General features: G+C 42.0%; 1 protein-coding gene across 8 annotated transcripts in view; it reads left to right on the top strand.

Moving 5' to 3' along the window:
- FMNL2 (formin like 2) overlaps nt 1-14,707 on the top strand; it is a 342,363-nt gene that overhangs the window by 250,389 nt on the left and 77,267 nt on the right. For all 8 annotated transcript variants that reach the window (XM_073634147.1, XM_073634145.1, XM_073634151.1 and 5 more), the window contains exons 8-9: nt 3,539-3,615; nt 9,907-10,000. In XM_073634147.1, coding sequence (XP_073490248.1) covers nt 3,539-3,615; nt 9,907-10,000 — 171 coding nt within the window. The remainder of the gene's footprint in view (nt 1-3,538; nt 3,616-9,906; nt 10,001-14,707) is intronic.

Raw genomic sequence — 14,707 nt, 5'->3', positions numbered from 1 at the left:
TTCTAAATTGCTGCATTTGTAAATTCCAAAAGCCAATATAAAGGAATAGTAGTGGTAAAAAAAGCACTTGTGGGTTTAACCAATCTTGTTTTTTTGTACAATTCTCCTTTAAGGGGGTGTGGCAAAGGGGTGTGTCCTATTCCGGCATACTTTTGCTGATAGGTGTCCCTCATTCCCATCTCAAAAAGTTGGGAGGTATGGATTTCTCACCCTAGATTGCACCATTGAGGAAATGGAAATAAAGGGCACATTAATCCGGAAAATTATTAGTAGAGTTTTCTTAAAAACTAGCTATTACAACTGATAAAACCAACGTTAAATCCTAAACTCACACATGATCATTTCTTCTCCATCCTCTGCACCTCCCTATTCGTCCATAGCTGTGATGGGCAACCATATTGACCGATAAGGGGATCCAGAGGAATAAAAGGGGGGGGGGGTCTAAGCAGCACTCCAGGAGCAGAAGTCACTGTGTGCATTACAGAGTGTTTTTGTGCTGGAAGAGAACTTTGACAGATGATCATATGTGAAGTACCTGTTTTTTTTGTCTTGTTATTTGTGTGTTTAAAGTGGTTCTAAAGGTGAAACATTTTTTCCCTAATGCATTCCCAGTGTTAAGGTAAAAATGTTTTGCCTTGTGCTGTGCCCTTAAAGTGTTACTAAACCCACAACAGTAAAATCAGTCTGTATATCAGTGTTGCCAACTGTCAGTATTTTTACTGGCAGTCAGTAAAAAATGGGCACTTTTCTCCTGCCAGTAAATGCCAGTAAGAGGAAAAGGTTGCCAGTAAAAAATATGGTTGTGACGCTTGATTCAGAACTGGGCATGCGCAGCTTGGGTCCGGAGCCGGCCAGGACCATCCAAGTGTCGGCTACAGAGTGTTCTGGTGGTATCGGCGGGGGGCGGGTCTGGCGGAGATGGATCCTGAGCGTGTCGTGTGACGTCATGTTGCAAGGAAGCCGAGCTGAGCGACCAGAGCCTCGTGTGTGGGTCTGCGGGACGGGAGGAAGGCAAGCCAGGAGCGGAGCTGTCAGTGCTGTTTGGACTGGAGGGGACTGAGAGGACCACCTGGCACGGAGAGAGACTGTCACTGTGACTCAGGATGGGACGTGTCAGTGATCTATGCTACTGCACACTGCTGTGAGTGACACTGTGAGAGTCCATTTCATGGGCGCCCATTCGAATTTCCTGCCCTTGAGTCCTGTCCCTGAGCCACTTACTTACTATATTGAGAATAGAATAAAATATGCTTTTTGCCTTAATATCTACCTTAAATCACATTGCCAGTTGCATATTGTACTTATTTGTAGCCTAAGTACTGAAATTTGCACTTAAAACTGTAATTTTGTAACTTTTGGAAATACCAGTAAAAACTTGGCTTTGCCAGTAAATTTTGGGTGTCATGTCAGTAAATTTCAATCTGGCAGGTTGGCAACACTGCTGTATATGCAGTAAAGAATGCTTGTTATACTCACTGTGGACCCTAAGGGGTTAATCTTCCGCATTGTGTAAAAAAGGCTGTTTGATCCTGTCTTCTCTGATCCTCCACTCCTTCCACTGTCCCCTAATAATGTCCTGATAACACAGAGTCTATGGAGTCAGGCTGCACATGCTCAGTTTGGTGTGTACTGCTAGAGAGGTTTTTTTTTTTTTCCTGCATGTGATCAGCAGCAGGGCCAATCATCACTGTCCAGACAGAGGGTCAGGGGTCTTGCAGCCTCATGGGACAGTCAGAAAACTCCTCCTACAAGCTATAACCAGTGCTTGGCTGGACACTGATAGAAGTCACAGGACTGCTATATACTGCTGATGAGAAAAGGTATTTAGCAGTTTATATTTAATAAAATAATTGCATTTCCATGTTTTGTGTACTGTGGGAGACCAGATATAGTAAATGCAGGGTCCTGGGTTTAGTAACACTTTAACCTATCCCCCTTTTGAATACTTACCTGAGTCCTGCATCGATTTTAGCGCTGTGAATGTTCACCGGTCGTATCACCCCTCTCCCTGCTCTTACAAGTCTGGCTGAGAGCAGCTCTGCTCTTTGCTTTGTAAGTCAAATCCTGTGAACAGAGTGGGAGAAAGGGCCAAACCATACTGTGCGTGTCAGTGGGCACACACAGCCCAGCTGCGAATGGAGCCCACATGTCTGCCCCCATAGTAAGCGCTTGCTATGGGGGGCAGATAGAAAAGAAGTGGAGCCAATATCGCTGGTGTGGAACCCCAGAAGAAGAGGTTTGGGGCTGCTGTTTGCAATATTATTGCACAGAGCAGGTGAATTTAACATGTTTAGTTTTTTAATCCCTTCCTGCCGCCGCCTCCTCACCTTTTAAAAGGTTCTAAATACCGCGAAGTGGAATCGCGCATTTTGATCATGTTACCGCTGTGATTGGCAGCCGCAGCGGTCACATGATCAGAAAGCTCCTAAACGCAAGTATGCATCGGGAGCTTTGTGGTACCTACCGGTTACTGTGCTGGTCGTGTGTTCTCAGCACAGTATTGTGTTTACATAGGGCTGCATATATGTGGCCTCCCGCCATTAAAGCCCCACCACCGAGAGGCCACATATGTGTGTATGGCTGGCAGGAAGTAGTTAATAAAAAAAAAAATTTCCTTTGCAAACACTGTAAGGCATTCCATACATTAGTCCTTTTTTTTTCCGTTCAGCCAAGAGGTTATTCTGAAAGCAGGGAGACCTTCCCACCGTCATATTGGGCATGTGCCCCGACTGTGGATGAAGGAGCACAGGAGGCACAACAGGCAGCAGAATTGTCATCCTGGGGGTGGAGAGAAGTGTAAGCCTAATACACACTGCTATTTTTTTTTTTTTCATTCAACCCGGTGGGTTAAACAAAAAAAAATCCTGACAGTAACCCCACCCCACCCCTGCGGGAACACTCCGGTCAGCAGTCCTTTTTCGATCATGCCCCTTTGACAGAAACCGGCCGAACAGCCGCCTTTCGTAGGACCGGCTGCAGTACACACAGTCTGAATGTCGGACGGTTTCTATTGAACCAGCTGATGCGGCCCCACATTTGGCCCATGTGTACGGGGCTTTAGATTTACAAGCATTTCAATACACTAACAAATTGGAGCCAAACTCCATCGCACACTTTATAATCAGTTACAACAAACATTATTTGCATTTTGGGATAAAGGTTTTACAGGAATAAATAAATAAAACTGATCATTGTAAGCATCCCTTTTAAGTGGTAAGTGGTTTGTTTCATCCCTGTAACTGAAACAGCTGCAAGAAAGCTTGTTCTTTTGAAAAACAACAGACCTACTAACTGGAGGATCACTAGGGGGAAAAAAAGAAAAGAAAGCCTAAAAAAGAAAACAAATGCAGCCATCACATCTGAAAATTGGTAAGCTGCAAAATAATAAATGTTTGCTTTTGGGTTTAATACTGCTTTAGGGCAGGTTCACATTAAGTAAAAAGATGGTACACAATGGTGTATAGTCAGTGTATGGCTCAGATTTGTAAATTGTTATACGTGTTTATAGTGAGAATTGTTTTTATTCTTCTTTTTGCAGTATGGTTTCAACATGGTCATGTCTCACCCACATGCTGTCAATGAGATTGCACTAAGTTTAAACAATAAAAATCCCAGGTGAGTTTGTCATTAACTCTTTTGTGACCAGAGGTCATTAATGCCTAGATTCCGAGGCTTAATTCAGCAGCGCCAGCATGGGTTGGTTATTTGACATTAATGACATTAATAAGTGAATAGGCACAGAATTATTGTCCAGTTACGCATACTGGCACTGCTAAATTTGGCATGGGGAGTGATTATTCATACTGTGTGTATATATATATATATATATATATATATATATATATATATATATATATATATATACAGTATCTCACAATAGTGAGTACACCCCTCACATTTTTGTAAATATTTTATTATATATATATAGCTTGTATAACAGTGTAAATTTGCTGTCCCCTCAAAATAACTCAACACACAGCCATTAATGTCTAAACCACTGGCAACAAAAGTGAGTACACCCCAAGTGAAAGAGTCCAAATTGGGCCCAAAGTGTCAATATTTTGTGTAGCCACCATTATTTTCCAGCACTGCCTTAACCCTCTTGGGCATGGAGTTCACCAGAGCTTCACAGGTTGCCACTGGAGTCCTCTTCCACTCCTCCATGACGACATCACAGAGCTGGTGGATGTTAGAGACTTTGCGCTCGTCCACCTTCTATTTGAGGATGCCCCACAGATGCTCAATAGGGTTTAGGTCTGGAGACATGCTTGGCCAGTCCATCACCTTTACCCTCAGCTTCTTTAGCAAGGCAGTGGTCGTCTTGGAGGTGTGTTTGGGGTCGTTATCATGTTGGAATACTGCCCTGCGGCCCAGTCTCCGAAGGGAGGGGATCATGCTCTGCTTCAGTATGTCACAGTACATGTTGGCATTCATGGTTCCCTCAATGGACTGTAGCTCCCAGTGCCGGCAGCACTCATGCAGCCCCAGACCATGACACTCCCACCACCATGCTTGACTGTAGGCAAGACACACTTGTCTTTTGTTTTTTAAATCACTTTTTCAATATTTTTTCACAGTGCTTTTGGGGAAGGGGGTGGGGAGTGGGTGGTATGTGGCAGTGGACGGTGTCAGTAGTTTTTTTTATTTTTAATAAATGATTTTTTTTACAATTAAATTTGTTTTTAATTGTTTCTCACAATGCTTTTTTGGGGGGAGGGGGTTCGGGCAGTGGACAGTGTTAATAGGGCAGGGGAGAGTGGTGTCAGTAGTTTATTTTATTTTTTTACACTTTTTCATTTTTTAGAATTTTGTTTACAATATTTTTTTTATGTTTTTTGGGGGGCTTTAGGGAGATGTCAGGGGTCTAAACAGAACCCTGACATCTCCCCTTTGAGACAGACAAAGGGACTGAGGACACAGATTCCCCAGTCCCTTTCCCAGCACTAAAGATGAATGAACAGGAGACAGATGTTCATTCATAAACTGAGCAGAGTAAACTCAGTTTACTCTGCTCAGTTATCACAGGACAGCTAAAAATCACTGTCAGCTAAAAATCGATCCAAAGGAGATCAGTGTTCATAGCTGTTCCCCGCCGCATCGATCATTCCCAGGAATTTGCGAGGCGCTTGCGGGTGTATGGGAGCTGCCCGCAGAAATGAGGGAGACTCCCCCACCTCACGGGAGACTTGAAATGTATGCCTTTAAATCCATACCAGACCGTAGGGCCTGGTTTGCTCTTTGAGGGGGAACCCATGCCGTTTTTTTTTTTTTTAATTTGGCGTGGAGCTCCCCTTCAGGATCATCAGAGCACAAGTCGCATGCCAAAGTCGGATCAGTTAAAATGGCAATCCAACTTTGATCCGACTTCAATGATATTCAATAGGCTGAAGTAGGATCAAAGTCACACCAAAGTAGTGCAGGGACTACTTTGAAGTCAGCACGTCGTACAAATATGAATGGTTGTCATTGGAAATCATGGGGAACGACTTGTCGTGCGACTTTGCAGTCCCAAGTCGTAAGACAAGTCGAACAAGTGTGAAAGGGGCCTAACCCATGGTTATATACTGGATACAACGCCATTAGGAAATTATTTTTCCTATTGCTACAGTCCACAGTAAATATGTGGCCCTGACACATTAGAAAGTGTTAAGTTCATTCTTCTGTTTGGCGGCGGCCATTTTGTACGGTGACAGTTTCCTGAGCAGTTCTCTTTTTATTGCACCCCGGTCAATAATGACCACAATATCCTCTGGATTTTTTTTTAAGTAACAGCTTGTTTTGTGTCTAGGGCAAGGCCGGGGCCTACGTCCCTGCTGTGATTTCTCCTCACCCCTATATGCTTGCTTCTTAAATTCTCCATATGGCAAAATTAGGTCAGATTGTTTCAAAATATGTCTGCAAACCTGGAGACGGTTTAACCTAGTTTCATTTTATTTCAGTGACTTTTTTTTTTACGTACTAGAAAAATAGGTTTTCCTGTCTGAGAGTTTATGTAAAAACCACCTGAATTCTCTGCATTGGGGAAGGCCTGTTGTTTCTACATTTGCTATATGCAGCCATTACTGAAATGTCTGAGGTAAAAAGAGGTCCAGTCAGTGACTAAATCAGTGAATTTCCACTCCTGAGGGAATGCATAAACATGTACTGTACTTGTGGTTCAGTTTAGCATACATGTTTAAAGTGGACCTTTCGAATACTGCACACGTTGTGTCTGCATTAATAAATTGCTGGCCTGTCACAACAACAAAATAATAATATTCATCATAAAATGATATACAATATATATATATATATATATATATATATATATATATATATATACATATTGTATACTGTACATCTTCTATAATAAATAGCAGTCCTTGAGCGGGTCTTTCCTTAGACTGAAATTATGCCATCACTCTGCTGCAGGCAGGACCAAGCATTTCCTCAGTTTCACCTCCCCCAGTGATTGGACTGCAACAGTGTAAATTGTTGACACACCTCAGTCAGGATGAATGAACTCCCATGCGTTTGCAGTTGGGATAAATGAAGTCTGTGCATTGTGGAAGGCCTGTTGTTTCTATATTTGTTATACGCAGCCACTGGTCAGTGAGTGAATCAGTGAGCTGACCGTCCTAAGGGAATGCAGAGTGTTATAAATATTTGGATACTGTATACTTTATGTCTGCATTATTAAAATGCCGGCCTGTCACAACAACATTATTATAATACCAATAATAATTAGAAAAAAGAATATAATGTACTATGTGTATATATATATATATATATATACTACTGTGGAAACGTTTTTGGCAGGTGTGAAAAAATGCTGTACATGAAGAATGCTTTGTCTAAAAGAAGTGTTAATAGTTTATTTTTATCAATTAACAAAATGGAAAGTAAATCAACAGAGGAAAAATACAAATCAAATCAATATTTGGTGCGGCCACCTTTTGCCTTCAAAACAGCATCAATTCTTCTAGGTACACTTGCACACAGTTTTTGAAGGAACTCGACAGATAGGTTGTTCCAAACATCTTGGAGAACTGACCATGGATCTTCTGTAGATGTAGGCTGCCTCACATACTTCTGTCTCTTCATACTGACTCCATGATTTTGAGATCAGGGCTCTGTGGGGGCCAAACCATCACTTCCAGGACTCCTTGTTCTTCTTTACACTGAAGATAGTTCCTAATGACATTGTCTGTATGTTTGGGGTCAGCAGGACACCGTCGAATAAATTTGGGGCCAATCACACACCTCCCTGATGGTATGGCATGATGGAATAGTATCTGCCTGTATTTCTCAGCATTCGGGACACCTTTGATCCTGACCAAAACTCTGTTTGCAGAAATACAGCCCCACATTTGCAAGGAACATCCATCATGCTTTACTGGTTATATAGCAAAAAATAAAAAACCCAGTGGTGATTAAATAAATAAAAGAAAGCTCTATTTGTGTGGAAAAAATTCTATAAATGAAATTTGGGCACAGTCTTGCAAGATTGTGCAATTGCCAGTTAAAGTAGTGCAGTGATGAATAGCAAAACATGCCCTGATCGTGAAGGGAGTACAACCAGAGGTCAAGTGGTTAGGCAATTGTGAAGCGGATTTTCACTCCATTTGAGCACCACTAACCAAAAACACTATTTAACTCATTTTTAATATTCAAAGCAAACTCCCCCACCTATGTCTTCATGTTTTATTCTGCTGGGAAATCCTTATGAAAAACAACCCCCTTGTATTTCTGCCAGTGGCCATCTTGATTAATGGCAAATGATTCATTTAGCATTTACTTCCTTGAATCCATCTGTCTTTAGCTCAAGCATGCATACAGGAGAGTGCACTTAGCTGAGAAAACCCCTTCTCCTCTCCACCCCTCCTGTTGACTCCTGGGATGTATGACATAATTTGCCTAGGCAAGAAACCAGGAAGTAACTGAAGAAATGTAGACAAAAAAAGTTTAAAACAAGTAAATATGATATACTTTCCTATCTATTAACCAATGCTAGCAGCATTAGGTTTAAAAATAATCAATGTTGAATGGGAGAGTGAAGTTCCACTATAGAGTGAAGTTCCACTAGAGAGTGAAGTTGTGCTATAAATAAAAAAAGAGCGACAATTTTGAAAAAAAAAAATAACATTTTTTACTTTCTGCTATAAAACATACCCAATAAAAAAAAGTAAAAAATCTAATTTATTCATCAATTTAGGCAAAAATATATTCTTCTATTTTTGGTAAAAAAAAATTCCAACAAGCGTATATTAATTGGTTTGCTCAAAAGTTATAGCGTCTACAAACTATGGGATAGATTTATGCAACATGGCGGCAGACAAATAGGACACTAAGTGACACTTTTTGGGGACCAGGGACACTAATACAGTGATCAGTGCTAAAAAAAAAACAAAAAGGCACTATTAGGGCCCTTTCACACTGGGGCGGTTTGCAGGCGCTATTGCGCTAATAATAGCGCCAGCAAACCGACCCAAAAGTGCCGCTGCTTTGTCTCCAGTGTGAAAGCCCCAAGGGCTTTCACGCTGGAGCGGTGCGCTAGCAGGACGGTAAAAAAAGTCCTGCTAGCAGCATCTTCGGAGTGGTGAAGGAGCGGAGTGTATGCTGCTCCTTCACCGCTCCTGCCCATTGAAATCAGTGAGACAGCGTGGCTATGCAGAGGCACTTTGCGGTGGTTTTTAACCCTTTCTCGGCCGCTAGCGGGGGGTAAAACCACCTCGCTAGCGGCCGAACACCGACGGTAAAGCGCCGCTTACAATAGCGGTGCTTTACCGCCGACCCCGCCCCAGTGTGAAAGGGCCCTTACTGTACTAATGACACTGGCAAGGAAGGGGTTAACATCAGGGGCGATCAAAGAGTTAAGTGTGCTCCTAGGGCTTAACTGGAGGAAAACAGAGATCTGTGTTTCTGCTTCTGTGTTTCTGTGCCCAAATTTAATTTATATTATATATATAATTTAATTGTTTCTGCATAGCAGAAACACAAGGGGGGTTATTTACTGAAGGCAAATCTACTTTGCACTACAAGTGCAAACTACAAGTGCAAAGTGCACTTGAAACTACACTGAAAGTGCACTTGGAAGTGCAGTCGCTGTAGATCCGAGGGGGACATGCAAGGAGAATAAAAAACAGCACTTTAGCTTGCACATGATTGGATGATAAAATCATCAGAGCTTCCCCTCATTTCAGATCTTCCCCTCAGATTTACAGCAGCTGCACTTCCAAGTGCACTTTCAGTGCAAATTCAAGTGCACTTTGCACTTGTTGTTTGTACTTGTAGTGCAAAGTGGATTTGCCTTTCGTAAATAACCCCCAAGATCTCCATCTCCCTCTCTGACAGAACAGCAATCTGTATTGTTTACATAGGCAGACCACTGTTCTGCCTCTCCTGTCAATGATCGGCGGCTCCCACTGTGTCCAATCACAGCGGGAGCGGGCAGCCTGCGTTGCGCGCACGTGCGCCCCAGATCCTGTGCACAAAATCACGTACAGCTATGTGATTTTACGAGGGAGGGCCACCCTGCCGCAGGATATCTGCGTGGGGCGGTCCTTAAGTGGTTAATTTAAGAACCATGGATAAGGATAAGGATGACATTGCATCTACAATAAAGTCATCGCGACGGTTATAACATTTCTATCCTAACAGGCAGCCTATAGGTTGCAATCTTTCTGACGCACCCAGTCGGATTATTCTTTTATTGAAATCACCTCACACCGCCAGCGTTTGTATACTGTTTGTATAAGATAAACCCGTAACCTTCATACAGAGACCAATTGCCTGATTTCCTTAAAGGGAAATAAAAACTCTTCTTAATGTCACCTTTTCAGCACGCAATCCAGTGACACTCCCGCTTATCACATTGTTCCCTTTGATTAGTGAAATATCTTTGTTTTTTTTTTTGTTTTTTTACAGAACAAAAGCACTTGTATTAGAACTGCTAGCAGCCGTCTGCCTTGTCCGCGGAGGACACGAAATCATTTTATCAGCTTTCGATAACTTCAAGGAGGTAAAAAAAAAAAAAAAACAAAGTCTCTTGCATGTCATTTGATGTGGGGAGGAGGCCCGGTGTCCATGTTTGTTTTCTTTCTTTGCTGAACAGAGCTGGTTGCTGGTTTTGATTTAGTCCCGTCCCTCCCCATAAATACACGCAGTGAAATGAAAGCTTTGTGATAGAAGTAATTGATAATTATTTATGTGCCTCAGATGCTGGTGTTCCGCGCTTTGAAGATTTCTTTGTTCTAAATATCGTTCAGATGTTTGGAAGGGGGAGCTGGTTGCCATTCAGTTCATGCAACATTCATCAGTTTTAGGGACAGAACAAGCTGAGGAAATGAGGTGAAGCCAAGTGCTGGGATTCAAGGCTTAAAGTGTACCTGTCTCTTGTATAATGCAGAGCCATTTTGGATTGATAACGAGAATGCTATGGGGTTGATTTACTAAAGGCAAATAGACTGTGCACTCTGCAAGTGCAGTTGCTCCAGAGCATAGTAAATGAGCAGAAGCTCTGCTGACTTTCATCATCCAATCATGTGCAAGCAAAATGTTTTTTTTTTTAATTTTCCTTGCATGTGATTGGGTAACATTTACTAAGCTCTGGAGCAACTGCACTTGCAGAGGTTAACTGCATTTTGCAAAGTCTATTTGTCTTTAGTAAATTAACCCCTATGTGTCATATACTAAAGGCAAATAGGCTGTGCACTTTGCAAAGTACAGTTGCACTCTCCATGTTCAGTTTCTCCAGAGCTCAGAAAATGAAGTAAAACTTCACTTTGCAAAGAGTACCCAATCATGTGCAAGGAAAAAAAAAAAAAAAACTGCATTTTTGCTTGCACGTGATTGGATGATGGAAGTCAGTAGAGCTTCTGCTCATTTACTAAGCTCTGGAGGAGGAGCATCACTTGTAGCGTGCAACTGTTCTTTGTAAAGTGCACAGCCTGTTTGCCTTTAGTAAAAAGCTCCATTCACACATTGGTGTTCCATTTTGCGGCGGAATCGCCGCGATTCTGCCCGCGATCCCCACTGTTTTGAATGGCACCAAATCGCGGCACGAATTTGCCGCGATTGTCGCCTGACAAAACGCGATGAAATCGCGGTAAAAAAGCACAAAGCAGAATTGCGAGACGCCCAAAAGAAGTTCTTGTACTTTTTTTGGGCGTCCCGAGATTCTGTTTGCGCGTTTTTACCGCGATTCGTCGGGCCACAATCGCGGCAAAATTGCGCCACGATTTGGTGCCATTCAAAATAGTGGGGATTGGGTGGCGTCCCGCGATTTGTGGCGTTTCTGAATCGCGGGCAGAATCGCAGTGATTTCACCCGCAAAACGGAACGCCAAGGTGTGAATGGAGCCTAAGGAGATATTCATTTTACCTACAGGTAAGGCCCCTTTGACTTTGCGGCTTCAAAGTGGTGCAATTTTGCAGCGATTTCACCATGATTTCACGACCGCAATTTTGACACGATTTTAGGGAATGCCCGTGTAACTCGCATCAAAGTCAGACCAAAGTAGTACATGGACTACTTTGAAGTCGGTGTGACTTGAAGTCATACAGATATGAACGGTACTCATTGGAAATCATGGGGTACGACTTGTCATGCGACTTTGCAGTCCCAAGTCGTAGGACAAGTTGCACAAGTGTGAAAGGGGCCTAAGCCTTATTGTAGGCTTACCTGTAGGTAAAAATAACAAAGCGACTTTACTACCACTTTAAGAGAAGTACTGAGGCAGGGTGCTGTAAAGTTTTCATCAAGCTATGTACAACATCCTTCTGGCTCCTCTCACCAGCCATCGTCTGCCTGCATAAAGCAGCCCATAGCTTATGCAGTTTTCTTTCCTTCTAAGGAAAATTGCTTGATTCCCCCCTTAACACAGTCAGTGTTGATGGGGGACTCCCTCCCGCAGTGCTATTGTGCAGAACACAATGGTCGCTGCTGGCAGCTGTAGATAGATCGACTTCAGTACAACCAGCCTGCCTATAGGTGGATCAAATCTCGGCTGGTCCCTACTGAACTGGCCGAGATTTGATCCATCTATGGCCGGCTTTACACCATCACCTGACTTTCTTCTTCTTTCCCTGTTTTTCTCTTCCTCCTCTCCATCCTTCTATACCTTGTAACTGTTTAATGCATGTCAATAGGCTTGTCACTACAATTATAATACTATAAAACTGAATAAAGACATATTTGAACTATAAATATTTTATAGAAAAGACATTTTTAGGTGTAAAATACTTTATACCTATCTCACCCAAAATGTTTTATTTTATATGGATGGAGCAGAAAAATGCTACTGTCAGGTTTTTATTGGCATTGTGTTCTTGTTGAGTAGATTTCTCTCTACTTCAGGAAGAGACGGGAAATCTCACCAATAGGGATGCAGATATAAACACATGTTGAGTGGAGTAGGAAAGGGTTAGAACTTCTGGCAATTATTTTTTTGCTGTATATGCCTGCATCTGTCAATGAACACTCTTGTAATTAGGCTTTAAAATATGTTATAGAATTATTTACCATTCCAGGTACAATCAAACAGGCCGCACATCCACTAATGTTTTTTTTATATCCAACAAGCTTTATTGCAAGTTGTTCAAACTCACAAAGCCAGAATGTCGCACATCACTCACTGCCCTCTTTCAATTCCCCCTTATGCCCAATAGGGGCTCAGTCATGAATCATTTAATGTTACTGATGTTATTGTCACTTTGTATTTGAAGTTTTCAGAAGCACTCTCTAAGGCCCCTTTCACACAGTAACGGATCCGCTCAGCGGAGTCTGCCAGCTCAGCGGGTGATCGCTCCGTTGATCTCCGCTGAGTCGGCGGATGACAGGCCCGTCTTCACTCACTGAGCGGGGAGGGACCTGTCAGAGCCCCGCTGATTCCTATGGGGAGATCGGACGAAAACAGACAGCATGTCCGCTTTCATCAGATCTCATCCGATCTGTCTTGAGCGGATCGGATGGCAGGCGGGTGTCAGCGGACACATCTCCGCTGACACCCGCCTGCCCATAGGAGTCCATGGGTGGCCCGCCCGGATCCGCCGGAAAAATGGACAGGCGGAACCTTAGCGGGCTTGTCGTGTGAAAGGGGCCTAAGGCTGGCCATAGACGGATTGAATTTCGGCTGGTATAGCAGAAACTAGATGAATTTCAATCCATCAATGGGCAGGCTGGTTGTACTGAAGTCGATCCATTAATCGACTTCAGTGCAACCAGCCTGTTGTGTTTATTACATCCACCTGTGGTGGAAGGAAAGGAAATTGTATAATCTATGGCTTGCCTACATCACAATTGGAATTTCTGATTGTGCCAAGGATGATTAATCCTACTATCCGCATCTTTTATTACACCATGAAAACTATGTGAAGTGCTCGATTATTTTTTTTTATCTAGAAATAAGTCTGTTTTTGTTATCTTAAAGGCTAAGTTCATTGATTTTTTTTCTTTACTTTTGGGTGGATGCCATCAGGGTAAATCACTCTTCAGCATCTTATTTTATGCACCTCTTTGTACATCCCTCAAGTTTTTAGTGGTATAATGTTTAGACATGTGCACTGCCCAAAAATTTGTTCATTTTCGTTTCATTCGTTTATTTATTTTTTTTTTGTTTTTTGGGTCATTCGTTATGATCATAATTCGTACATTCGTACGTTCGTACATTCGCAAATTCGTACATTCATAAATTCATAATGTACGAATTTGCGAATGTACGAATGTACGAATTTACGAATTTACGAATGTATGAATTTACAAATTTTTGAATATTCGAATTTACAAATACTCAGAAAAATTCGTTAAACGGGTTTTTCGTTAATTCGGATATTTCCGAATTAACGAATTTGTCGAAATTCGTTAAAAAACTAATTCGGAACGAAACGAATTGCACATGTCTAATAATGTTTGTGCTGGAGTTCTGACTTGGCGCATCATCCGTGGTTATTATACTTTAATAGGACCACAGAGGGTGGAGGGGCAGGACCAAGATCTCCACTGTGGCTTTTTATGACAAGTCAAAGCGGGTGATCCCATGCTTAAAATTTCTTTCAAGTGTTGCCATTGACATCAACTTTTGGAAAACTCATTGGGCTATATAAGATATAACACAAGGAATACCAGTAGAAAATAACACATTTGATATTAAGAAAAAGCATTTCCAGGATTAAACTGTATATCCACTGAACAAGTATGATTGCCCAAAATAAACCTAAATCACTACCACATCCTGCTGCATGAATTAACACAGCTGTGTTTTACTTAGTAACAAAAGAAAAGTGTTTTTCTTAATTTGCGTAGCAACTGTAACATTGTTCAGCAACTATAGAAGAGATAACAAGCTGAGACTTTTTTTTTTCCGAAGGAGGCTTAGTTATAAAAATGTTGGCAGCAAATTAAATAATCTTTACTGCTGAATGATGGAACCTTGATAAAAGATTTTTTTTATACAGGTGACTCCAATGAGTACATTCCAAGGGTCCTGTGAGGCAGATTTCTATGTTCAGATGTTAATGGAAAGCAAAGTAACCTTGCAGCTGTGTGGCATGTACCCTTTGGTGCCACACTTTAGCCTTAAAGTGTATACAGCTAAAACTTTTTTGATTGAATAAAGTAGAATAGTCAAGGAGAACCCATTACACTTTAATTGTTCTGTTGCAGATCCCCTTACCCCCCCCCCCCCCCCACCAACTATCACCACCTTCCCGCTATATGGTTTGTTCCAACC

Source organism: Aquarana catesbeiana, linkage group LG06 (assembly GCF_042186555.1).
Source record: "Aquarana catesbeiana isolate 2022-GZ linkage group LG06, ASM4218655v1, whole genome shotgun sequence".
NCBI lineage: Eukaryota > Metazoa > Chordata > Amphibia > Anura > Ranidae > Aquarana > Aquarana catesbeiana.
The sequence above is the reverse complement of the archived record's forward strand: the minus strand, read 5'-3'. Positions and strand labels throughout refer to the sequence as shown.